The sequence below is a fragment of the Ipomoea triloba genome, chromosome 5, assembly GCF_003576645.1.
Source record: "Ipomoea triloba cultivar NCNSP0323 chromosome 5, ASM357664v1".
Lineage (NCBI taxonomy): Eukaryota > Viridiplantae > Streptophyta > Magnoliopsida > Solanales > Convolvulaceae > Ipomoea > Ipomoea triloba.
In genome coordinates, this window is record NC_044920.1 from 29,653,309 (window position 1) to 29,677,880 (window position 24,572).

At 36.3% G+C, this 24,572-nt stretch overlaps 3 protein-coding genes across 7 annotated transcripts; 2 read left to right on the forward strand and 1 right to left on the reverse strand.

Moving 5' to 3' along the window:
* Positions 1 to 3,118: 3,118 nt before the first annotated feature.
* On the forward strand, positions 3,119 to 5,365 carry LOC116020081. The gene is made up of 5 exons (XM_031260548.1): positions 3,119 to 3,724; positions 3,863 to 4,130; positions 4,521 to 4,613; positions 4,692 to 4,870; positions 5,026 to 5,365. The coding sequence occupies exons 1-5, from the start codon at positions 3,261 to 3,263 to the stop codon at positions 5,099 to 5,101; spliced, it is 1,080 nt and encodes a 359-aa protein (XP_031116408.1). The 5' UTR covers positions 3,119 to 3,260; the 3' UTR covers positions 5,102 to 5,365.
* A 488-nt stretch (positions 5,366 to 5,853) lies between these two features.
* LOC116020080 (paired amphipathic helix protein Sin3-like 2) lies at positions 5,854 to 15,127 on the reverse strand. 3 transcript variants are annotated; one of them, XM_031260546.1, is made up of 25 exons: positions 15,087 to 15,127; positions 14,861 to 14,945; positions 14,668 to 14,743; positions 13,744 to 13,953; positions 13,458 to 13,641; positions 13,240 to 13,338; positions 12,837 to 13,010; positions 12,449 to 12,749; positions 12,105 to 12,241; positions 11,911 to 11,986; positions 11,803 to 11,832; positions 11,448 to 11,641; positions 11,019 to 11,173; positions 10,682 to 10,809; positions 10,299 to 10,553; positions 9,123 to 9,689; positions 8,934 to 9,016; positions 8,259 to 8,855; positions 7,992 to 8,089; positions 7,778 to 7,916; positions 7,537 to 7,689; positions 7,235 to 7,398; positions 6,610 to 6,721; positions 6,338 to 6,492; positions 5,854 to 6,245 (listed from the first exon to the last, which is right to left on the reverse strand). In XM_031260546.1, the coding sequence occupies exons 3-24, from the start codon at positions 14,739 to 14,741 to the stop codon at positions 6,358 to 6,360; spliced, it is 4,065 nt and encodes a 1,354-aa protein (XP_031116406.1). In that variant the 5' UTR covers positions 14,742 to 14,743; positions 14,861 to 14,945; positions 15,087 to 15,127; the 3' UTR covers positions 5,854 to 6,245; positions 6,338 to 6,357. The 3 variants fall into 3 exon arrangements, with proteins under 3 accessions (XP_031116406.1, XP_031116407.1, XP_031116405.1); XM_031260547.1 differs by having other exon boundaries at positions 15,075 to 15,093; XM_031260545.1 differs by lacking the exon at positions 15,087 to 15,127 and having other exon boundaries at positions 14,861 to 15,052.
* A 3,908-nt stretch (positions 15,128 to 19,035) lies between these two features.
* LOC116019718 lies at positions 19,036 to 20,288 on the forward strand. Of its 3 annotated transcripts, none has more exons than XM_031260024.1 (3): positions 19,036 to 19,435; positions 19,515 to 19,720; positions 19,844 to 20,288. In XM_031260024.1, the coding sequence occupies exons 1-3, from the start codon at positions 19,402 to 19,404 to the stop codon at positions 19,895 to 19,897; spliced, it is 294 nt and encodes a 97-aa protein (XP_031115884.1). In that variant the 5' UTR covers positions 19,036 to 19,401; the 3' UTR covers positions 19,898 to 20,288. The 3 variants fall into 3 exon arrangements, with proteins under 3 accessions (XP_031115884.1, XP_031115881.1, XP_031115883.1); XM_031260021.1 differs by having other exon boundaries at positions 19,925 to 20,288; XM_031260023.1 differs by having other exon boundaries at positions 19,930 to 20,288.
* Positions 20,289 to 24,572: the final 4,284 nt, after the last annotated feature.

Consider the following 24,572-nt stretch of genomic DNA (forward strand, 5'->3'; position numbering starts at 1 on the left):
AACTTTATGTGAGTAAAACTTAAGATGTAATTTTGGTAAATTGAAGATGCTGTGGCTACTCTTTAATCGACCAAAATTAAATATTATCACATTGGCAAGAAAATCCTAACAAACAAATTGAACCAAATCATGATAGACAATCCTTAGGTATACTCCCAGGAAAGTTGGTAGGTGCTAAGGCTCCTTTAAAAACCAACTCCTTAGACAGAGTAGCGTCGCAAGGGGACTAGTAGCAATATGGCTGAAGGCACTACGGCAGTTTCAGCCAGCAAGGCGTTTTAAGCCAGGGCCATAGAACTAGTATTCCTCCCCAAGAAACTTCCCTAATTCATGTGTTCTCATGTTTGAAGTAAAATTGTTTGAGAGTTCTATAAGATTATGAGTTCACCTATGGATAAGGCTTTTAATAGGGTGAACTATCTTTGTGATTCTTTAATGTGCCCTTAAATAGACACAACTGAAGAGTAATAATATGCTTAATATATCCTTAAAGGCTCTAAATTCACCTAAAAGGCACTATATCATGCATAATAAACATTTAATTCAGACCTAGAAGGCTCTAAATTCATCCTTAAAGAACATGCTTTTCTAAATGAATAATTATAACAGTCAAACAATTATTGCAAATAAAGATACATAGCATGCTCAAATTATGCATATTATTAACTCATACTTCATAATCAAATTGCAATACTTAAGGCAATTTAATATAATCCTCAATATTAAATTAAAATTCAAATCACAAATGTAAACTTAATATTTGTTCAAAATTGAATATAATTAATAGTAAATCAATGAGGAATTAAATTGAACAATTAAATATAGAAGAAGCCCAAATATGATGTAGGAAAAACACTAAAGCAAGCCCATATATAATTATAGTGAGCCCAAAAGTTAAAGCATGTCCAAATGACTTAAACAATCTAAATGGGCCCAATTATAATTTTTTTTTTTTTTATAAGTATAATGGGCTTGGCCGAATTGGGCCAAACCCAAACTAATACAATTTCCCTTATCATTCTTCTTCCACTAGTTCAATAATAAATAGGCCCAAAAGCTTTAAAATTAAATAGGCCTTGAATTTGAATTCAGTCCAAATAACTCAAATAAGCCCAAATAATTTTAAAAGAAGCCTGACCGAAATGGGCCAAACATAGCCCATCCATTTAACATATATTATGTTCAAACCATCCAAACCTAGTTGCCCTATACTACATCTGCGCAGCCAGAGAAATACTGAGAGAGATAGAGACGCGAAGAGGGAAAGAGAGAGAGGGGTCGCCGGCCACCACCACCGTTCGCGACCACTCGCCGACCATCGCCAGTCACCTTTCACGCCACCGTCTTCTCCATCGGTCATCGGAGAATGATGAACCGGAGGCTCCAGTCCGCGAATAAATTCGGTATTTTCTCCATAAGGCAGTAGGTTTATTTATAAATTTATTTCAAAATTTGTTCGTTTATATTTTAAAAATAATTTATAGCATATTCCAGCAGTAGGTATGTTTATTTTCGAAAATATTTCGAAAGAATATTTGTAATATTTTCCAGATATTAATGTAACAATTTCATATATATACACATATTCAAACCAAATATATATGTACAAAAACATACTGTAAAATAGCAGGCACAAATTATGTATGCATTCAAAACAGAATACTTAAATTCATATTGCATACAAACCCAAGTAAATCAATTACAACTAGGCAGAGATTATATTTTGCTCTGATACCAACTGTAAGAATTAAAACTGAACTGAAGTATATGAAATATAGGATCTAACCTCCAGCCATAGTTATTTGTTTGATGATTGCCTGATCTGCTTACTGCTGTTGCTTGAGCTTTCTAATTATTTTTCTCTCACTTGACTCAACTCTCTCAGATGGTGTACAAGACTGTATGTCAAGCAGTGAGGGGGATTTTGATGGCCTTTATATAGTTGCATTCCATCAATGCACTAATCATGAAAATTTTCCTATTCTTAATTATTTGCACCACTTTCTGAATAAGAACAAAACATAAATTAGTGGATCCCTAATTTAGGTGTTAGTGTATCCCTGATTTAAGGTCATAGTGGAGTTTAGTGGACTCATACTTTTGACCTTTTATTATTTGTTCTTACAAAGGCACCTTATGATTCCAATTTTCAATAGGTTACAACGTTTTTTTTTAATTACAAAATTCCTACTATATTAAATGTTTACCCACAATTTTCTATAATGCTAATAGTTCATGTGTTATTGTATACTCATATTTAATTGTATTGAATATAATATGGTGACAATTTTATTTGACTATACGTCTATACCTATCATATACGTAGTAATATAATAAGATAATTAGGATATTTTAAGTAACGAGTACAATAATTAAATAAATAGGACGTTGGGTCGTAGATCATTTTCGATTCGTAATAAAATAATAATATATTATTGAGCTAAAGATTGAGAATGAGATACAAGTATAGGTTGGGAGAAGAAGACTCGATAGAAGAAGAGAGAAGATTTTAAATCTGTGTAATGATGTCTCAATTCCTTGTAAGATTGTTATTTATAATTGTAGGAAGGTTGTGATTAGAGGAGAATGAGTGGTTTTCATGTAGCATTTAACTATCACTAAACATGTGTTGGAGAGCCAACTTGGCACATGCCGCTTGCCACCCCAACTTGGCATATGATGATCAAACCTTTTGCGGTGGGTACAATCATACATGACACACACGAAATAAACCACTTTCATATCTTGTGTAATAGCTTGCAACCTACGAAGGGAATATAATTGCATAGTTATATTTTTACATTTATGCACCTAGCTTTTCATTTGGACAGTTGGGCCTTGCTATTAATTGGGCTTTTGTAAGTTTACATTTCATTTATGGCCCGCAAAGGAGAAGACTATGAGGTCCAACAGACTCGTAACAAATCTTCTGGCATTCATCGTTTTCATGTCCAGATGATGTTCGTGTTGCACTCTTGCAGGCTATGAAGCCCAATCGACTCGTGATAGATCTTCTGGAGTTCTGGTATTCATCGTATTCATGGTAGTTAAACGAGTGGTGAATTCGTAAATAATGCGCAACATCAAGGGCACAGATCCGGCCAAATTCAGAAACCAACAACATCTTTAAGAGACTGGCGATGAGGCGTGGAGAGAATCCAAAGAGGCCGTGGGCGAGAGCTTCGCCGGAGGCGTCGAAAGCCACACAGAAAAAGCGAAGCCGCCGTTTCATCCATGCTGGATAAGTAAGCTCTATTTTCATGGCTTCTGCTGCATCTCAGGCTATTCTGTTATCTCGGTTCACCGAGCTCTCACTGAGTTCTTATCACCGAACGCAACCTCCTAAACTTCCGCCTTTCTCGCACCGCCTCCTTATCCGGCCGTTGCTTCCCTCCATTTCCACCTACCGGCGGCGAGTTTCCTCGTTTTCCAGCATCAGCTGCCTCATCTCCGGCGTTGACGGCGGCGGAGTCTCCGATGACTTCGTCTCCACCAGGAAGTCCGGATTCGGCCGCGAATTTGCTGTAATCGCCAGTATGTTGAAGAGAATTGAACCGCTGGACACTTCGGTTATCTCTAAGGGCGTTTCGGATCATGCCAAGGACTCTATGAAGCAGACTATTTCTACGATGCTAGGTTTGCTGCCGTCCGATCAGTTCTCGGTTACGATTAAGGTTTCGAAGCATCCTCTCCATCGCCTAATCGTTTCCTCCATAATTACAGGGTGAGATGCTCAGATTTTACCTATATCTGCTTCTCATGTCCATGTGCATAGCTGAAAGTTTTCTGTTCACTTGATAATTGTGTATTACATTGATACACATGCTCTTATATGATGTTTATAGTTGAATTATGATGGCAGGTATACTTTGTGGAATGCGGAGTACAGAGTAGCGTTGAGGAGGAATTTTGACATTTCGGCAGATGATTCAAAATGCTTAAAGGTTGCAGGTGAAAGCCACAATTTGTCTGCAAAGACTGAGAATGTTGGCATTAGGGAAATTCAAAGCAGTGCTAATGGGTGCCATGAAGTTTCACAGACTAGTACTTCTCAGAATCTTTGGGGTTTGTCTCCTGAAACTTTGAGCTACATTCACCAATTAGAAATGGAGCTGTCTAAAGTCAAGCAGGTGATAATCTTACTCTTGGTCCACGGCAGGTTGTTGAAGATGATCTTATGTAGTTACATGAATTTTTAACTTAATGAATTACCCAACCAAACCAGTTTTGAATTTCTAATGGTGTGTCTAAACTGAGTATGCTGAAATGTTTGAAAGGTCTTATATGCTCTAATTCTGGCTTAGATGCCTGGGAGTTTATTTAAATTTTGCTATGCAAGAATTGTCAATTGAGCTCATCTAGACTAGTGTTCTGGATTGAGATAGAACTTACATACTATCCATGCTGGCATATATTATAAATCAAAGTGCAACAATCATATGCTTTATATTTTGTCCTTTATTCTGAATATGTTTTTATGCTGTTTTGTACTTCAAACTAAACCCTGTATGGCATAACAGGAATTGCACGCAGAGAAACAGGAAAGTTTGCAAATGGAGTACAGGAGTAACAATGATTTGCTGGAGTACCTACGTTCCTTGGAACCTGATATGGTAATGAGATTGTTAACATTCAATAATGAATTTGGGGACAGTTGAGTGTGGATCCTTATGCATATTTTCCTAAAATAGGTGATCGAATTATCTAAACCGTCATCATTTGAAGTGGAGGAAGTTATTCACCAACTTGCTCAAAATATATTGCAAGGATTTTTCAAAGAAGAGATAGAGTGTGAGTCTAAACAGAACGATACTGAATATTGTTGGACAGTTGGCACTTCACGGGATTACTTGGCAAAGCTACTTTTCTGGTAAGTTTGTGGTCATTATTTGCTTCATTCCTGCAATCCTTGCATAGCATGATTCCATTCAGCTTCGATAACCTGTGATCAGAAGTTATCAAGTATCCAAAAGGCTTTACGATTTTCTCAGGTATGAAATTATCTAGGTATGTTCTGAATTGCAGGTGTATGTTACTTGGGCATCATTTAAGGGGCTTGGAGAACAGATTGCATCTAAGTTGTGTAGTTGGCTTGCTGTAAGATGCAGATGGAAGTACAAAGAAGGATGTATAACTTCTTCTTCTCTCCTTTTTACCAATTTTTTTTAATGTCTGTTTATACAAAAAGGAAAGTAGGTATATTAAATATACCTATACTTACATCTGTATTTTAAAAAACAAAAAAAAAAAAAAAAAAAAAAAAAAAAAAAAAAATTTACATCTGTATTTAGTTCTCTTCCAATAATAATTATAATGGGGGATTCTTTGAAAGGGGCAATATAATATGGCTGATGGCTCTATGATATATTTCTTCCCAATTCTCCTTTTTCCTTCCTCCCAAAAGGGGCAATATGGCTCTAAGTGACTAACTGCCAACTGATGTTTCAAAAAAAAAAAAAAACTGCCAAGTGCCAACTGAAACACTAACAGTTTCTTTTCAATGATCTGTGTTGTGTTGCAACTGTTGTGAAACTGTCAACTGACTTTAGGTTGTGCTTGGGAAACGGTTGGAGCGGTCCACCAAGCACTGATTTGGCAATACTATAATTGGGGTGATTTCACCACCAAGGTAAACATTAATATGTAATTCTGTACCAGTAATGCCCATTACTTATTGGAAAAATGTTTGTTTTTCTCCTATGAAACGACGACTTCTATTAAGATAATACCACGTTAGAGAAGAAAGAATATTTCAACACAAGAAGGCTGGGATGTGTTTAATACTAAGAAGATTCAGGATCAAAAGTGTAATAAGGTGTACGCGAAATCAACAATTTTTACCAGAAACAAAACTTTAAAAAATAAAATAAATTATAAATCTAAGAGCTTTCACTATACTATTTTAACAATAAAAGGGTACTTCGTTTACATAACTCTAGCAGGCAACAATACGTTTGCTAGAGAAACGAAAAACTCTTCTAGCTTACAAGAGAAGAAAAAAAAAACCAGTTACAGAAAGAATCCAATGGGGGAAGGGTTTTTGGAGATCCCAGAAACGATTCGGGAAAATGAACATGACTCTACAATTAACAATCTAAACATGACGGACAAACCATATTTACAATACAAAATGGCTTAAATGCCATTACCATGAACTGACAAAGATGGTACAGTTGAGAGAATCAACTCTGGTGTTGTGCAACTATCGCGGTCAACCTCTTCAACCGCGTATCAAGTATTGTTACCTACATACATTATCAAGCAAGCTCTGAATATATACAGATGGGTTTCAAAGACAGTAGTATCAGTAAAACACAATCACGGCAAGTCATGTTACCTTGATTATAGGACAGTGTATCATAATGATGATGTCAAAAGACGATGAAACCTTTCTACTCTAGCACGGTCATGGGATGACAATCTTTCACCTGATACCTTCCTTTTCCTCCCACAACGGATAAACACATCCTCTGTATCAAGGACATACGAGATCTGCAAGCAGTTGTCATCAGAAAACAGACTTTCTATGCTCTTTGATATATATGTTTCTTCCAAGAGGATGTAATACACTCCAACATTAAATTAAAATAATAAAATAAAGTCACTTACCTTAGATGAATTGGAAGCCATCTTACATTCCAACCCATTTAGAATGACTACATTATCCATAGCCAAGCACACAGCAGATAATTCATCAAGGTTGGCAAATTTTCTCTTACTTCTGCACAAAATTGAAGTAGCCAGATGTTCAAATATGTGTGTATGGTAAATGAGTTCAAAGTACCTAATCTTGTGTCCTCAAGTAATTGATTAAATGAGTATACTAGAGAAAGGATGCTTAAAGAAAACCCAAATAAGACCATATAAAGTGCATGCACTGGAATATGGACATGCATCTTAATTGAAATAACGCAAAATTTATGGTAGGATTTTTTAAAGAAAATCCTTTTATGATCAACAATCATATTTGCTTTATTGTATCATCAGAATGTAGAGAAACATAGCCCACATCCTGAAGAGTCATGAAAACTGAATCCACATAATGGATTGCATAACTTTATATTGGATTTAGGTCATCTAAATACTGTATTGATATGGTGCAGGAAATAGCATGAGAGAGTCAGATAGTATGAAATATTGACTAATCTTACAATGGGTTAAGGACAAGCAAATGCATCCTATAGCATGCCATATTGCATTCCTACACAATCTCTTGGAAGACAAAGTTAAGTACCTCTTTAGCATAATGGATGAAGACTCCTTTTTTCCATGTTCTACTGAAAGATAATCAGAATAGAGATAACCAGCAAAATTGGGGTCAACAGACACAGCCACCACTTCAGACTTTTCATTTCCATCATCCATCAATTGGATGGATAATCCACTTGGGTATGATGTCTACAAAAAGAAAGAATAAGTCAGTATCCTAAGGCAGATAGTAAATAGTGTATAAGTATAGCTCTCTAGGGGGAATTTTTTGGGTTGGGTGTGTGTGTGAGTGTGGGGGATTGGGGGCAAGATAGCTAAAGAACATACAGATTCAATACGATAAATGTTCTCCTCATGAAGGAGAACATGAGAATTTTCATAGTAGACCAAGTCAACAGAGTTATCAGGTTTCCTAGATCTCTCGTATTCGTACAATTGAAGCAGCTTGTTGTCGAGCTCATCACTTGAAACAGTTAAAAGCTGGAGAAAAAAAAAACATAAATTTTCATGTCCAATGGAAAGCATCACAGATTCATAGCAAACTGCATCCAAGGCATGGTCAAGGTACCTGTTTGACTAGCTTGTATATCAATTTGTCTAAAGTAAAAAGCACATATGAGTGATTCCCAATTATTGACCGACAATCATCCTCAAACTTTGAATTCTCAGAAGATCCATCAAGCAAGCTGTACAATGAGGTCATGAATCTGCACGGACCATGATATCAGTTAGAAAATGGTACATGTAATCACAGAAAACAAAGTTAGGCACTTCTAACCCACCTGGCATAGGGATCAGAACTGTTCTCCTTTCCAGTTTTCCACTTTGAATCAGGTGATGATGAGTTGAGCTTTGCCAACAATAGCCTCTCATACAGTATCTGGAAAGACACAGTAAAGTAGAACAGAGGTTTGGGTTAGTCCACTTAGATATTTCATAAAAATCGTTGTTACAAGGAGGGAGAGAGGTTGAGACAAAATAGTAAAAGAACTACAACCATATAATCTCAAATGGAACAAAGTAAGGACAACTGGAGCATGTATTCTTACTTGGTGAAGTCTAAAAAGCACATAAAACGAGTCATTTCCATAAAAGACACGCAGACACTTCTTTGCACCCTTACATGGTGCAGCCACCACATGCTTTGTTAAAGGCTTTGAAGCAAGCAAAAAGCGTTCGGCTAAGGGCAATGACGAGCCATCTCCAACAAAATGTGCATCATTTGTGCCCTCAGCCTCACCTTCACTCTCTGTTTTTCCATCAACTTCATCTTGTTCTGCATCTTCCTCTTCTTCATGCTCTTCTCTTGAGCACTCGTCTGCAGCAGATTCACTGCCAGAAACATCTTCACCAGCCACAGATGCATTATCGCTATCCTCATCATCAGCATCTCCACCATTTTCACCAGCAGCATCCCGACTAGTCTCTATGCCAGCCCCACTTTGGTATTGCATGGTCCCATCTCGAGAGGCACCATTTGGATAGCCAACAAAATTGTCCTCTTCAAAATCACCATTTGGTGATAACTCACCCTCTTCCTTTTCATTTTTGGAGGGATCAACAGAAACCTCATTATATCCATTAATTCTAGAACCTTCTACAAATCCTTCATTTGCCAAAGCAGCAGCTCGGTAATTCTCACCACCCTATTGGCATGGGGAAATGCATATATTAAGCAAGAGTAACCAACATTCAACAAAGGTGCTAGTTATCTGCATCATTACCTCTGATGATGGTATATCATCCATATTAGACTTGACTCCGTTACCATCCTCAATGTTCCCATTACCAGGCCTTGCAGAACGCCCTGGGTGATGAAAAATCATTCATTTGGGGAATTACAATGAAGAAACTTAAGACCAAATACAAATGAGTAACAAATATGATGTGTTATAGTTTGAACATATGCATACCTAAAGTGGATTCCACTATTGACCGTCCATGTACCAAAACTGTGGCATCAGAATTAGTTAACCGTTCATTGGCCACTACTAACCCATCATCTTTGGCCAAAGCATCTGAATTTGGGAAGCTGGTCTTAGAAGGATTCATTCGTTGTGGTGAAGCATTTGTATCTCCATTACAGATAACTTTTGATTGCTTAAAATTTGTCATAACTGCATCACCAGGACTTCCATCACTTTCACCACCATTTGTCCCGTTACTTTTTACTACATGATGCTTAGAGGAAGCATCATTTTCATTGGCCTCTGAACCATGAGAGTGAGATGGAACTCCCAACATTGGTTCAAGGAAGGTGGTCCAGAGCCTCATAACTTTATTTAATTGCTCTTTCGTTGAGCAAACCTCTTCACATGAATATTTGATGAGTTTGTACAAGTCTTCATGGATCTCAGGATCAGCATATTCAAATTCAAGGTTTGGACTTATGGGATGTCTATTTCCAGCTGCAATAGCATGGACCACATCATCTTCTTTCTGCTGTTTTTCTTTCATCTCTTTTATTTCCGCAACCAACGCTGGTAAATTATAAGAACATAGATTATATTTTCATAGACACAAAGACACTAATTGAATTGAAGATGGCATATAGAAAACATTCATAAGATCATTGGGTAATATCATCAAAATTTCACTAAGAGAGGACTAGTACAAAACAATTGGTACTTGTAACATTTAAAAGCAGTGGCATTTATTATGTGAATCCTAAGTCAACTTAAAGGGTTGAACATAACTTTTATAACAGAAAAACAGAACTACATAGGCTAGGTAACATCCGGGGTCAAACCCTAGATGCAAGCATTCAATATAATAATATAACCACAGATGGAAAAGAAATTTGTTTCTTACAAACGGCATGAAATTAAGAAATGAAGTAGGAAATAAGTGCAAAACAAGTGTAGAGAATAATTATCCAAGAGAAACAGATATGGATGCAAGTCACTAGAGATTACAGAAATTTTTAACAAACAGAATAGTTTTCATCTTCCCCTATACCATTAAATGTTGCCATAGTTCAATTCAATATTAAAATGACAGATGTGGAGCTTCAAATGGCAATAACTAGGGTACACAGGAACACTGAAACATGAAAATTGGAAAGCAATAACCAACCACCATAGGCTTACCTTTTGTGCTCAGGTTCTTTGAGTCTTGTTGCTTGAAATAGAAGCTACGATGATCCAGAGACTTGTAATGGTTCTTAGCATAAATTTCGGCCCAAACTTTGTTTAGATCTGACCGACACTTTGTCCACTCCTCCTGTTTCTGTTTTAAGCGGGTCAGTATAACCGGCAATGCAAGAGATGGGTTTTTACGCAAAATGTCAGACACATCCAGACCATGGTCACCATAGATGCGCTCAATGCATCTTAAATGTAAGGCTACAGAAAAGTAACAAAGTTCATCAGCAAATTGTAATAAGTTCACATATGTTCAAAAAATCAAGTCATCAAAGCAGAAAAGTGATCAATGGCTAAAACAATAAATTTTTAGTCCAGCAATGTAACACCTGTAAAGTGGTCCTCAATACGGATAGGGCCATCTACACCACTTGTATAATTATCCAAGGTATTTAGCAACTCTTCTGCACGCTTAATAGTTGAACTCACAGATTCCAGTAACATGTCTAGCTCAAATCTGAGATCACCAAGGAACATCCAATCATTAGTCATGGAGAAAAATAGCAAAACATTTGTGTAATAACTATTCATACAAAAGTCACATCTAAGGATGTCAGCATCATTTCCTATTCTGGTTAATTTCTTCCTCATTCATTTATATCTTGTTACTTTAACTTCTTTTAGGGGTTCAAGTAGAGGATACAACTTATATCAGATTTATTTTACCTATCATCTTCACATCTGAACAAGCTTTCTTCATATTGATTTCTGCGCATGTGCTTGAAAGAATAGTCCTCACTTCCAGAAGTCACAGACACCCAATGATCATTTAAGACTTGAGCACCAAGTTCCGACCTCTGGCTCGCAACAGGTATTGGATACTGCATATTAGACAATTGCCAAAGATTCAGATTAGTGTGTACTGCTTATGCAGCAACCCTGGGAAAGCCAACATGGATCCTAGATACGAGGATGAACCGAAGGGTTCTAATTTGCTACTAGGCTAGTACTTTTGGGATGTGGCTTTTGGCACAATTCAAGTTGCACCAGTGGATCTAGACAGTTCAAGTGGCCCACTGGTATGTGACTGGGAACAAACAAAAAACTAAAATTCATATCATGATTCATGAGTCATGACCCACAATTATTTCTTACATCATCAGGAAGAAGCCGATAACTAGGAGTGCAACGTTGACAGTTAGAAAGGTCAAGTTCTTGAATGGACTTTCCCCAGTACTTCTCCTTGAATCGGTCCTTCTCCTTACCACCATCCACTTCACGTTTTGGACCTTTCCCTTTCTCCTCCACCTTAATTGATTTTGAAGTATGCCCTTCAGCCCATATAGGTTCTGTCATCAGGGAATAAGTTTAGGATATTTTCTAGGAATATAAAAGCACCATGTCAAAATGCTCCATCTATCAAGGACAAAAGTTTATACAAGCAGGTTGTCTGTGACTGCATATTATATATACTCCGTATTATAAAAGATAATTGATAATTGACACCTACTTTTGCTCACAAAGCCAGCAAGAAAGCCATCTGCAGAACAGAGCTCAATTAGCATGGAAGTCTACAAATGCAAAACAAGTGATGGTACTCAGAATCATTTATATTTACCAACTCGCTCACAGCGCTCCAAGAATTCATTGAACCCCTCCATGAGATCAGGATATTTTCCAAGTAAATCATTAATCTGAAACAAGTTTCAAATAAGTAATGATCAAACAATCAAACTTGAAATATAAAATCATGGTCCCTATCCTCGTAGCAGAAAGGGGGAAACTGCATAATAAAAGGCATAATAAGCATACCAAGCATTGTAGGTCTGCTCTTGTAATTATTTCTGTGCTATAAAGATGAAGACATTTCAAAAACTCCTGGTAACTTGCAGAACTGCGCAATCTCTCCTTCACCTTGTCACAGAAAGTGAATTCCTGACTATACATACCTGGGACAATAAGGCAGACCATGTCAAGTAGTAAAAAAGGGGCAGGCTGGCAAAATTAATAATTAGAGAGAATATAATACAACAAATATAACTCTTGATGAACATGGAAATTCAAGGATAAGTATTTTAAATGCTCATCCTGCAGAATTAAACATTCACTGCAATAAAGTCACTACAGAAAGTAATAAATTGCGGTTATTCACTCACTTCTCAACGCATCTTGATCATCATAAGAGGCCAAAGTGCTGCTTGCTCCGAATTCTCCAACCTTCCGGGCAGATTTTTTTTTCTCATTAAGACGATGCATGCTTATATCTCCATTGTTCTCACTACTAGGTTCTCTATAATCATGATCATACTCTCTCCACTCCCTGTTTTCCTTTTCTTCACGCCGTTTTTGCTCTTTATGTATCCTTATCGTCGACTTATCATCATCTGCATCAGGTCGCTCAACACTATGGTCACGTTCTCCATAAGGCCCAATGATCCGGTCACGTCGAAAGCGTTGCTGGACATAGTACATGCAATCATTAATAAGAAGCTATGGAAACAGATATGAGAAATACCAATGCAAAAAATGAGAGTATAAAGGAACCTTGTCCATATGTGAAGGCCGAAGGGTCGGCATGGCAGAGCTCCTCTCATCAAAACGATGAAAAGGCTGTCGGCCAAAAGAAGGATTTGTAGCTGATCCTGTTGCTGAAGTATCCGGCAAAAATTTAATGAATTCTTCAAGCAAATCCGGGTGTTGTTGGAAAAGGTCAGCAACCTGATAAACACAATGTAGATGTTTTTGTTCTATTAATAGGGAAACTTTAATTCAAGAGCAAATGGAGGAACAGAGGGAGGGGTGATATGCCAAGCATTTTTTTGTCAGATTGCAAACTAACAATAAGGCATTTCCCATGTTTCTGCAGAGGGCAACAGCGTCTCTATAGGACTAAAAATAAGAAAATTCCCTATAATAGATAAGTATGCAAATGAGTTGCATGCCTCACCTCCTTGTACACCTCAGTAATGCTTTTGTGTTCCTTTCGGTACATGTTCAAGATGTCTAGGAAAGATTTGTAAACATGATCATCATTTTGGAAACGCTTCTGCAGAGAAGCACAATATCCATCATTTTAATTCCACATACAAAGTTAATTAATTAAAAAAACACGCACACACACACACACAAAAACACATTATTGGTACAAGGCTACAATAATGTTACCTTTATCTTGTTTACAAAGTTTATAGCCTCTTCAAACTCAACTGTCCTCTTTTGAGGCACCTCTTCCTCATCAGTGAGGGTTATTTCATAACCTTTGGGCAAGAAGGTGTTAAACCCAAGAATTAGATTTGGATGCCCTTTAAATAAGTCTTTCACCCTTGCTATGACACCCGCAGTATCAATTCTGTAAACAATTAATCAACATAAAGACATAAGCAGAATTGAAATGGTAAGTATCTTAACTAAACAGTTAACACGTTAAGCCACCCAATGAAGAATGGTATACCTTTGAGCCTTAAAATCTTTCATAACATCAAGAAACATATCATACTTATCCCTCTGATCTTGGAACATGTCCTTTACTTCCTTTAAATAAGTTAATGCATCGTTGGTGGTAAGCTTCTGGGCACTTGCACTACCACCAATGCCACCTCCGCTGCTGCCTCCCACTCCACCACCACCACCTCCATTTCCAGGGGCTTGTGATTGTCCACAGCTTCATCAGGAGGAAAATATGAAAAATTGTAATTAAGATCATATTGGAAGCATTGTTGTTCTATGTCTCTGCATCAACAAGGTTGTTCTAACTCATATAGATAACTTCATTTTATTCCTTTTTCCAGAGCATGTGCCCCATACTAAAGTTGCTACAACAATATTTTAATTCACTCCAAGTATGTGCTAATAACATATATGATATGGAGTATATCTTTTGTTCTTGCATCTGGATCAACTTCACTCAATGAAACACAAAACTATAATTATGTCCATTGAAATAAATTGTCCTTTGTCAAAGCAATTTAAACTGAACAGCAATGAGAATAAATCAAAAATCACTTCATGATGCACAAATATCATATGCTTATTTATCTTCTGCCCTATCTTCTCTCAGTATTCAGCAAGTCACATCCAATCATCCATATCTAACAAGTTCTGATCACAAAATTTTAGCAACCACAAACCACATAGCATAAAAAATCAAAGTTATCCACTTGCTATTTCTAAAAAAACTCAATCGATTCCAAACCTCGTAAACACCATCAAATATAAATTTTTACATCAAAACAACACAACTACATAAACTATGAAACAGCTCGTGCAAAGCATAATTACCATACACTCATAGACAGCAACCGTAGGTCAAATCTCGAAAGTGATAAAATTTCAGATAGACAGGCCAAATAACAATAATAATAACAGAAGAGCTTACGATTCTCCACGTAAAGAGCCAAATGGCCGCTTAAATTGAGGGTTACTATAGACGTCATCTCGTAATCGCTTCATGCCTGAAGAGAGAAAACGGAGAGAACAAGTAAACAAGAACAAAATCAGCAAAAACTCCAGAAAATCAACAATTAGCAAGGAAAACACACGTATATCGCATTTAAATTCAGATAACTCACCAGAGAAGCAAAAATCACTCAGCAGATCTAACCACCGCCGGAAGCAAAACCTGTTAAATCGTTTGGATCAACCAAAGAGAATCGTCTTCCTCAACGTTGAAGAAGAACAAACAACAAAACACAACACCGGTTGAGAAACAAAGAGGTAAAGTGGAGAAGAGGTGAGAACAAAACGAACTAAAAAAAAAAAAAATGGTCTAGCGAGGAGTTTTACAGGTAATCTTACTACGTGAGACTTGAGTTTTGAAATCTTGGGCTTATTCTTCTTCTTCGATTCCACGGAGTAGTTTGCGGCTTTTGGGCTAGTCTTATACCACACGTAAGACGCTCCACTGTGCTCTAAGACTTAGCCCAAATCGTGTTGCCCTACAAGGTCAATTCTCATGACTCAATGCTTCAACTCAGTGTTTTTACTATTAATTTGCAACATGACACAAAATAGGTGTCATGAGGAGGCTCTAACCGTAAAAAATACCTTTAAAGTCGTACCATACTCAAACTAATCTTCGCTTACATCCGGTCAGTTCAATTAAGGGTAAAGTGCTGATCATATTGATTTTTTATATAAGAGGATGTCCGAACTTCCAATTGGAGTAAAAGAGTGCACGATCTTTACAATATTAGAGTATAGGGTAAACGATTTGATAGGACCACTAGCTCACACAATTTGACTGACTAACCATTTGAACATTTAACGTGGACAGTTGAATCACTTTAATGACATCGTCAGAACACAAAAACAGCGTGATAATAACGTACGATAGTAGAGAAATATAACGTGACAAAAATCAACTCTCGCCGTTACATCTTATATTACCAAATGTATGTTTTGTATGTATCTTCAAATATAAAACACTAGTTTTAGTATTTTCTTAATTTAGTGGGGAAATGTTAGTCATTTTTTTACGGGTACTACAACTAGCTTTCCTTCTTATCTTTCATTTTCTTAATATTTGCGATAACAAACAAGTGGAGGAAAGAAGCTGCTAATCAGCCATTTCATGTACTTTTTTTTTTTAGTACTGCTGACTCTATTACAATGTAGTATATCATGTACTATTTTTAAAAAATGAAAAATAAAGCATAACATTCTTTAAATATTATTTATTTAACTTTCTTTGTCTATATTTGGCCAAAGCCCTATTTATCAAACACAAAACATATTTCTTAAACTAAACAAGAGTAAGATGTAACCCAAATATGTTATGCCGAGGTGAATAAACCTCATTACTATCATTGCGTATTTTGAGACCAAAGGTGTAGCTAATATTATTTTATATTAGAAAGTTGTAAAATAGGCCTTCAAGCTATATTAAAAAAACTAATTAACCTCTAAATTATAAAAAGTTCAAATTAGAACCTTTTACTAGCTAGTCAAATTTGTACGATTAATCCAATTAGCTAGTTGCCATATAATTAACCAAACAAAAATAAAATTTACATGTCATTTTATAAACATAAAAAATAAAAATGGTGCCACCAGTTTATGTGTTCAATTGGATGGAGAAGCTGGTTATGTGTTCTCCATCTAGATATGGATGAAGATGTTCGGTGGCTTATCCGACGCGGGCTTCTTTTGTCTAATTGACCGAAGTCTCCAACAATTATCTTTAAAAAAATATTTATTTAAATTGTCAAGTAAGACTTCAACCGCGGACTATGATTCTATATTACATTTAACTAGTTTTACTTGTAATTTACAAATTAATTAGTTTAATTGCATCAATTTGACAAACTAATGAATTTAGCAAGTTTAATGGTCAATAATTTTTTATAGTTTGAGAGTAATTATTATTTTGACTATAGTTTGAATATTTATTTAACAATTTTCCCTTTCATATTAAGGTGAGCCTAAGTTGTCAACATATTTTTTGATCAGCCTCCCAAGCCCAACTAAAAGTTATCGCAATTCGGGCCTATGTAGCTATCTAAGCCCAAACACGAGATATTGACAATCCAGAAGGCTACAAGCCCACAACAATACACAATCCTTCACACACAGCTATGTGGACCATAATCAAATGTACATTTTTAATGTACTAAATGTACATTATTTTTGTACTGAATGTACATTATTTTTATACTATAAAAATAATGTACATTCAGTACACAAATAATGTACATCCCCTGAATATAATGTACATTATTTTTATACTGAATGTACATTATTTTTATATTGAATGTACATTATTTAATAGTATGGTCCACACAGCTGTGTGGACCATGGTCCATACAATAATGATTGCACACATTTAAACCAATATAGTTATACCACAAACGCGGACCCACATTGCAAGGTGGATCAACGTCCATTTATATACTGAATGTTCACAATTTGTATACTGAATTAGTATGTAAATTGTGAACAATTTGTTGTGACAATTTAGTATATAAATTGTGAATATTTAATATATAAATTGGGTATTTTGAACTCGAGTCCGTTAAATAATTTGCCTATTTAAACCACCACCAACACTCTGTAATACAAAAGTCATGTGCAACTAAAATCAAGAGTTGGATTCTTATCAACGTTATTTCAGTTGAGTTCGTTGCACTGAGTCATTATAGTGTGGCTTACGAGTTATAGTTTAATGTTTTAGATCATTAAGTAGTGATAGCAAGTTTTTTCACCGCAAAGAAAAAAAACTTTGCAATACATATGTTATGCACTTGTATTCATTAAAAATATTTTCATTATGTTGTTAATCAATACTTCGCTATAGTGGCCAAGCACCTTGTGCTCAGATGGCAGAGTAGTGGCCAGGTTGAGAAAGTATGTTTGAACAGATACTAAAATGTAATAAAGTTAGTTGTATAGTTTATTTAAGTTGAATTACTCGGGAGAGCCTATCAGCAACCCCTCTTATATATGGAGCTGTAACATCACCTCCTTCCTTTGTGTTTCCAATATATATTAAGGAGCTCATTTTCAGTGCTAGAGTAATCGGATAGACCCAATCATTACGACAAGGGCGTAATAACTCTAGACGGGACTTACAGATTTCAATTTTTCGTTGGAAATCCTTCTCCCCCACTTCCATACATCATGTGCACAGTGATCAATTTTAGTAATAGTATCTAGACCTATAGTTCGATACCAACTTTGCGTTACAATCTCTCGACATTTGTCTTCACGCATCCACATATTGTCAAAGCAAAATCATTTTATCCTATTATAACAATGAGTCACCACAGGAGTTAAAAGTAATGGCATATGATCACTATACGGGCAAGGTAAAGAACGAGCTTTGGCACCATCAAACAAATGACGTCCGTTTTTTATTCAAAAAAAAAAAAAAAAAAAAACTCTAAACTTTATTATTGTTCGGATCACCCGATTTTATTTTATTTTTTAAATATATTGGTCGTTACTCCTCCCTCCCCGCCATTTCGAATAACTCCTTTCTTTCATTCCTTCTGTCCCGTCTTTCGTTCTCCTGTCTCTAAGAAATACCAATGGCGATGGGCACTACACTTGAATTGAACGCAAGAAAGCTTTTCATGGAAGATACGGAAGCTGCATTTTACCACTTACTGGAGGACCTTTTCAGCGACGATGAAGCCTTAAGCCGCCCCGCAAAGATCCTCTACGACGTCGCCGTGGAGAAGTTTACAGACGTAGTAGCACTTAAGCTTGCGTGGGGCATTGACTTTTCCAAGAATCCCCAAGTAAAAGAGCGATGTCTTGATCTGTCATTTCCATTCTTAATCTTGAAATGGAATTCCACCGCCAAAGCTCTTCAGTCCAAGTTTAAAGTCTCCTTGATCAAACAAATGAAGGAGCATGAGGACTGGGAGTCCATGAAGGCGTACCACTCGAAGTCACCACTGCTGTAGAAGGTTTTAAAGGCAACCTGGTGGACTGGGTAAATCAGCACTCTGGATCAGGTCGTATTAAGGATGTCATTGATAAGAGCATATGTGGGAGGGGCCACGATGAGCAGATTGTGCAGTTCCTAAGAATCGCGTGCAATTGTGTTGAGACCGGGTCAATTACCCCTAAAAAATGACACCAATCTTGGCCATTCATCTGAAAATGAAAATGAATGGTTGGAAGTTTTTTGATATAATATTTGAATTTAATTTCCTTTTCAATTGTCCTCAATATTTAAACAAATTACAAGTTTGAACATATAAACAAAGTTAGAGGGAGCATAGCACCTTTATTTGATATAGCTCTTTTGGCTTTTTCTTAATTAAACCCACCTGCTATTTTGCTATAGATGGAGAGAAGCAAAAGAGAGGAAAGAGAGTAGGACAGGCTGCCATGGTCATACTTGCAGCCACCGTCTTTGGGACTTAGGAGCGTAATATGTCGCCACATCTCCGGTGAGGAGCAAGAACTGGTGGCAGAAGTAAAGAAAATACACCTTTACGTACTGTATGTTCTTAGCTTCTACCATTTCAGGCGACCATCCTCCGCAACTTCTCCGGATCCATCATCGTGATGGACATGTTTTAACCCCGGCCTACTCCTTGCTCAACCTGCGACGGGCACTGACCAACACCTTCGCCGGGTTCTTGGTTTTGTGTACAATGATATGATGTTACAAAGAGTTGGTCTCAAAACTTTGGGTATGTCTTTTTTGTCACTTTGTAGTATATGTTACAGAGTAAAATATATTTTTAACTGCAGATGAATTTTGTTCTCTAGATGGAGGATTACAGGGTCAATTTGCTATTGAATCTGATATAAAGCTCCAAGGTTTTAAGAGGCCGGGGGCTAGAAAACTTAGCAAGAAATTCAATTCACAGAATGTGTCTTTTGTGCTAGATGAGAAGTCTTGCACTGGCAAGTATAAGTCTCAGCCTTCCACTTTAGAGAATAAGATATACCAATCAGATGACTATAAATTTGAAGTAAGTTGGTTGTGATATTTTTTTTCCTGTATGGTCTTTACTGTGATATCTTCTTTTAAATATTTTTGGTGTACTGTCTCAAATCAGAGACATTACTGACAAATTCGTTGCGTTATATCCAAGAGTTGGATATGGAACAACTTCAGGCTTAGCTGGCTGCTGTCTGGTGAGTTTTAATTCATTGATTTTGCCTTTTGACTCAAGCAAAGGTTCTCGGCGGTGAAGTCAAGCCTACGGATCCACCGGAATATGATTTTCCCTCCTCGCCAACTGCAGAACGAATCTGCTCTGATGTGGTCACTGCCTAAGGTTTGCGACTAGATCGATGCTTTTTCTCCGATGACCAGCTACGACGGATGACTCTCTTCATTCTTTGGCTCGCCATGCGTCATGGTGGCTGGCGACTGGTAATGGGATAGCTCGTCATGCGTCATGTAAATTAAATGCTCTCTCAAACTAGTGTTGTGTCTTGAGTACTGTCCTATGTTGGTAAGTTTGTGTGGTAGTTATTTTGTTTTAAGAGAAAGTCTACAACATTATCCGCATAGTTGATCCGTTCAATAGTTTATAGTTGTTTTTTGAGAAAGTAATTTTATATGTGATTTAACTAATAATCAATTTACCAAACATGTTTATACCATAGCTAATCCTATCAACTAATCCAACTAATAGATATTTACTAAATATTTCAAAAATAGCCACAAAAGGAGTAGCGCAAATTATATGGTGGACCATGATCATAGCTGATACTGCAGTTGTATTGAAAGGATACTGCAGTTGTGCTGAAAAGATACTGCAGTAGTGTTGAAAGGAAACTGCAGATGCACAGAACCGAGACCGTTCATCCATTCAACACAACAGCAGTATCCTTTCAACACAACTGCAGTATCAGATGAATGACACGACCTCTGTTTCGCGCAACTGCAGTTCCCTTTTAACACAACTGCAGTATCATTTCAACACAACTGCAGTATCAGTTCAACGCAACTGCAGTATTAACCATGACTCATGGTCCACAGTATAAGGACTGAAGGAGTAGTGGTAAAGTATTTCTAATGTGAATTTTACATTGAAGTAGTATTTATATGGACATATTGTCTTCACTCTCAAATAGTGACCGTTATTTTCAAAAAAAAAAAAAAAAGTGACCGTTATTAAAAAAAAAGAGTTTATTACCGAAATGGTCCCTCGACTATTGAGAAATTATCAATTTGGCCCTCGACAATTTTTCGTGTCCAATTTAGTCCCTCGACTTTGAAATTTTTAACCAATTCGGTCCTCCATTTATTTTACCGTTAAACATCCGTTAAATCGGGACCAAATTGGTAATTTTGCTATAGTCAAGGGACCAAATTGGTAATTTTTCAATAGTCAAGTGACCATTTCAGTGAAAAATTAGTTACCAATTTGGTCCCTTGACTATTAAAAAATTACCACTTTAGTCCCTTGACTATAGCAAAATTATCAATTTGATCCCGATTTAACGGATGTTTAACGGTAAAATAAACGGAGGACCAAATTGATTAAAAATTTCAAAGTCGAGAGACTAAATTGGACATGAAAAATTGTCGAGGACCAAGTTGGTAATTTCGTAATAGTCGATGGACCATTTCGGTAATAAATTCAAACATATTATTAAGATGTCTGAATAAAAAAAAAGTCATTAGAATTTGCTTCTTATAGGATGTCAATTGGATACTTTGGGGCAGTAGAAACACTTTAGCTATGTTTCGCAAACTTTAACTAAAACGGTAGCAGAAAGTTGAGAAGTAGCTAAAAGCTGAAAAGCTATAAGCTAGAAACTGAAATCTGAAAAGATGTAAAGTTAGCTATTATGAACCTAATATGGCTCATAGGAGTTTCGTTGAAGCGGTGGCAGAGTGGGTGTATTATAGAACAATGTATCATGTTGCTTACTAAAATTAACCTAAGAATAAAGATTTGGTTTGACTAATGAATAGTCAATAGGACAAATAAAATGAACAAAGTGAATAATAATGTATTTATGTACACATTTAATTTCTCATATAATATTTATTAATATTTATATGTATTACTTAAAAATTAGAACACATTAATTGATCATTAGGCATGACGTTGATGAGCATTGAAGTTACCGAAAACAATGACTTGTAGAATGAGTCTGTTGATATACAAAACGTTAAAGAGAAGTTGAACAACAAAACTTTTAAAGTAGAACTCCTATGCAAAAGGCAAAATTTTAGGGGAATTGAGCAAATAAAGTATTCAATTAAATCTTTACAAGAGGAAAAAAAGTTACACACGCTAAAAGATTGAAGCGAAAACTGATCTATGATGACACTTCAAATCAGCCTTCAAATACTTTTGCAGACGATGAGATTACCAATGAAAAATCAAAATTGGTCAATCTTGGATAATTCTGTCACCTCACATCTATCCATTTTAAACTTTAGCTATAATGCTCAAATATGTATGATATTTTGCCACTTTTGACCGCATCAAATGTTCTATCCTTAATTTGATGATTTTTAATTCTTATTTAAAGTCTTATTTGTGGTTTAATGGCACCGGATTGCACCTCCATGTAGAAGGTGTAGGTTTGAGACTCAGTAGAGGCGATGCTGTTCACTCTTTGTGCTTCAGTAGGTTGAAAAAGTAGTTATGAACATATGCTACATTGTAACAGAGTAAGTAGTACTCAAAAAACAATTAAGTAAAATTAAATAAATATTCTCAAAAAATTATCAACACATTAATTGGTCATTGGGCATGTCGTTTCGCGCAAAGCGCGTGCCCGATGACTAGTTAATATAATAGTTTTGAAATATTCATAAACTAGAATTAAATATACATAAACTAGAATTCGTTCCAGTTTAAACTTGAATGGATTCTAGTTTGAATTCCATTCCATTTAAACTACTAGAATCCATTCAAGTTTAAACTGGAACGAATTCCAGTAAACTTCAAATTGGAATTTGAATTCCAATTGGAATTTTGAAATTCCAGTTTCAATCATTAATTATTATTAGGGTTATTATTATATATATATATATTTATTTATTTATTTATTTATATATATGTTTAAAAAAACCGAACCGAACTACTTCAGTTTGGTTTGGTTCGGTTCGGTTCAGTTTTACCGAACCGAAGTGACACCCTGTACTTTAATTGCAAATTTTCAATTATGTTATGTGTTTTGAATTAAAAACACAATTTATATTCTAAAAGTTCACAATTTTAATATTAAAAATACACAAATTATATTCTAGAGGCTAACAATTCCAATACAAAAACACACAACCCTAGAAAAATAAACTAGATATTGTATTTTCACAAATAAATAAAAAAGAATTCTCCAAAAAAAAAACACTCTTACGTAGCAGAGTTATAGTAGGTCTGATCTATCTCCGCTATCGTCCCCTTCCACGACGAATTGAACGGAGACCCACACATTTAAGAACCACCTTGAGTTTCTGGCTGCATAGCAATAACAATTATATTCTTGGTGGGAGAAACCTAAACCTACCCCTCAATCCCGCCAACCCTGCAACCATGATCTCAGAAGAGCTATTCAAGGAGCGTTTGAGCGATTTCTTTTCTTGCTGGAGAACCACCCATAAACAGCTTTGGGAATTCTCCGATATCATAGTGGTGAGAACCCCCGCGAAGGCCTACTGGAATTCAAGATCATCACCATTATCCCGCGACTTTTTTTTATGGCTGCTGGGCGAAGATGTTGCGTCAACAACGGCGGTGTTCACCCCATCGTGGATTTCGTTTCTGTGCACGCCGGAGAGCTTCTCTGTGCTGCATAGTTTGAGCGGCTACACGATGAATATTCGGGTGTCGGTGGAACTTAAGCCCAGTGATGAAGGAGTTTCCAAGTTGGATGGGGTTTCCAAGTTGGATAGGATTATTAGTCGGAGTAGGGAGGATCTTGGGTTCTTGCACGGTAGATTAGCTGTTGGATGTATTGGCGGGAAGATTCTTGTGAATGATTTTGAGTATTATTTCGAGTACAATATTCTGAGTGTGGATTGCGGGGCGCGGATGCTGATTGGTCAGGATAGTGATTCAAGATTTCATAAATATGATGATGAAGAAAAAGGAGGGTCAGAGAGTAAGGTCTTGGCAGAGGACAATGCTGAGGAGTCTGATTCCATTGAAAATGTGGTTGATATGTGGAATAAGGATTCCATTGAAAATGTGGTTGATATGTGGAATAAGTATCAGTGGAGAGCCCGAGCCCTAACTGTATGAAGCACATTTAAGTTCAATTCAATTAAGGAGCAAAGTGCTGATCAAGTTGGTTTCATATAACAAAGCTGGTTAGCTTAGCTTTAATTTATTTATAATGCCTTCGTTTATTGTTATTATTATCTTCGATTACTGCTAGCTAGCTTAGTGATAATTGGACAGAGAAACTATTTGCCATACTGGTTGGCTTGCCATCCATATTCAGTGTTATTATTTACATTTGAACAATAATGATTGTTGAGTGTGTTTAATTGCATCAATCTTCCAATTCATCGTTGTTGTAAAACATGTATATATACTTACCTATATGCACGTGGTATATGCAAATGGGTACCCATAATTTATTATATTGTTTAATTTAAAAAAAAATATAATAATATATAAATTACTCATATACCAACTCCCAACACCCCCACTGGGAAATCGAATCTATGACCTTTCACTTGGAAGGGCGAGCCACAGCTATGCCCCTTGACCATAAGGCATTTAGCCCCTCTAGAAATTTATAAGCACTTTTAACATAATATTGTCCATAAAGGTCACCTTCCCAATACCAGGAATTATCATATCCTAAATAGTTGTTAGCTGATTGAGTTAGTGGTTTGACTAGTTT

Coding starts and splice junctions, on each gene's coding strand:
- LOC116020081 (XM_031260548.1), top strand. CDS start 3,261: ATGGCTTCTGCTGCATCTCAGGCTATTCTGTTATCTCGGTTCACCGAG. Junction 3,725..3,862: donor GTTTCCTCCATAATTACAGG/GTGAGATGCTCA, acceptor TTATGATGGCAG/GTATACTTTGTGGAATGCGG. Junction 4,131..4,520: donor AGCTGTCTAAAGTCAAGCAG/GTGATAATCTTA, acceptor ATGGCATAACAG/GAATTGCACGCAGAGAAACA.
- LOC116019718 (XM_031260021.1), top strand. CDS start 19,402: ATGATGTTACAAAGAGTTGGTCTCAAAACTTTGG. Junction 19,436..19,514: donor AGTTGGTCTCAAAACTTTGG/GTATGTCTTTTT, acceptor TTTGTTCTCTAG/ATGGAGGATTACAGGGTCAA. Junction 19,721..19,924: donor CAGATGACTATAAATTTGAA/GTAAGTTGGTTG, acceptor TTTTGACTCAAG/CAAAGGTTCTCGGCGGTGAA.
- LOC116020080 (XM_031260546.1), bottom strand. CDS start 14,741: ATGAAGCGATTACGAGATGACGTCTATAGTAACCCTCAATTTAAGCGG. Junction 9,690..10,298: donor AAAGAACCTGAGCACAAAAG/GTAAGCCTATGG, acceptor ATAATTTACCAG/CGTTGGTTGCGGAAATAAAA. Junction 9,017..9,122: donor AATAGTGGAATCCACTTTAG/GTATGCATATGT, acceptor TTCATCACCCAG/GGCGTTCTGCAAGGCCTGGT.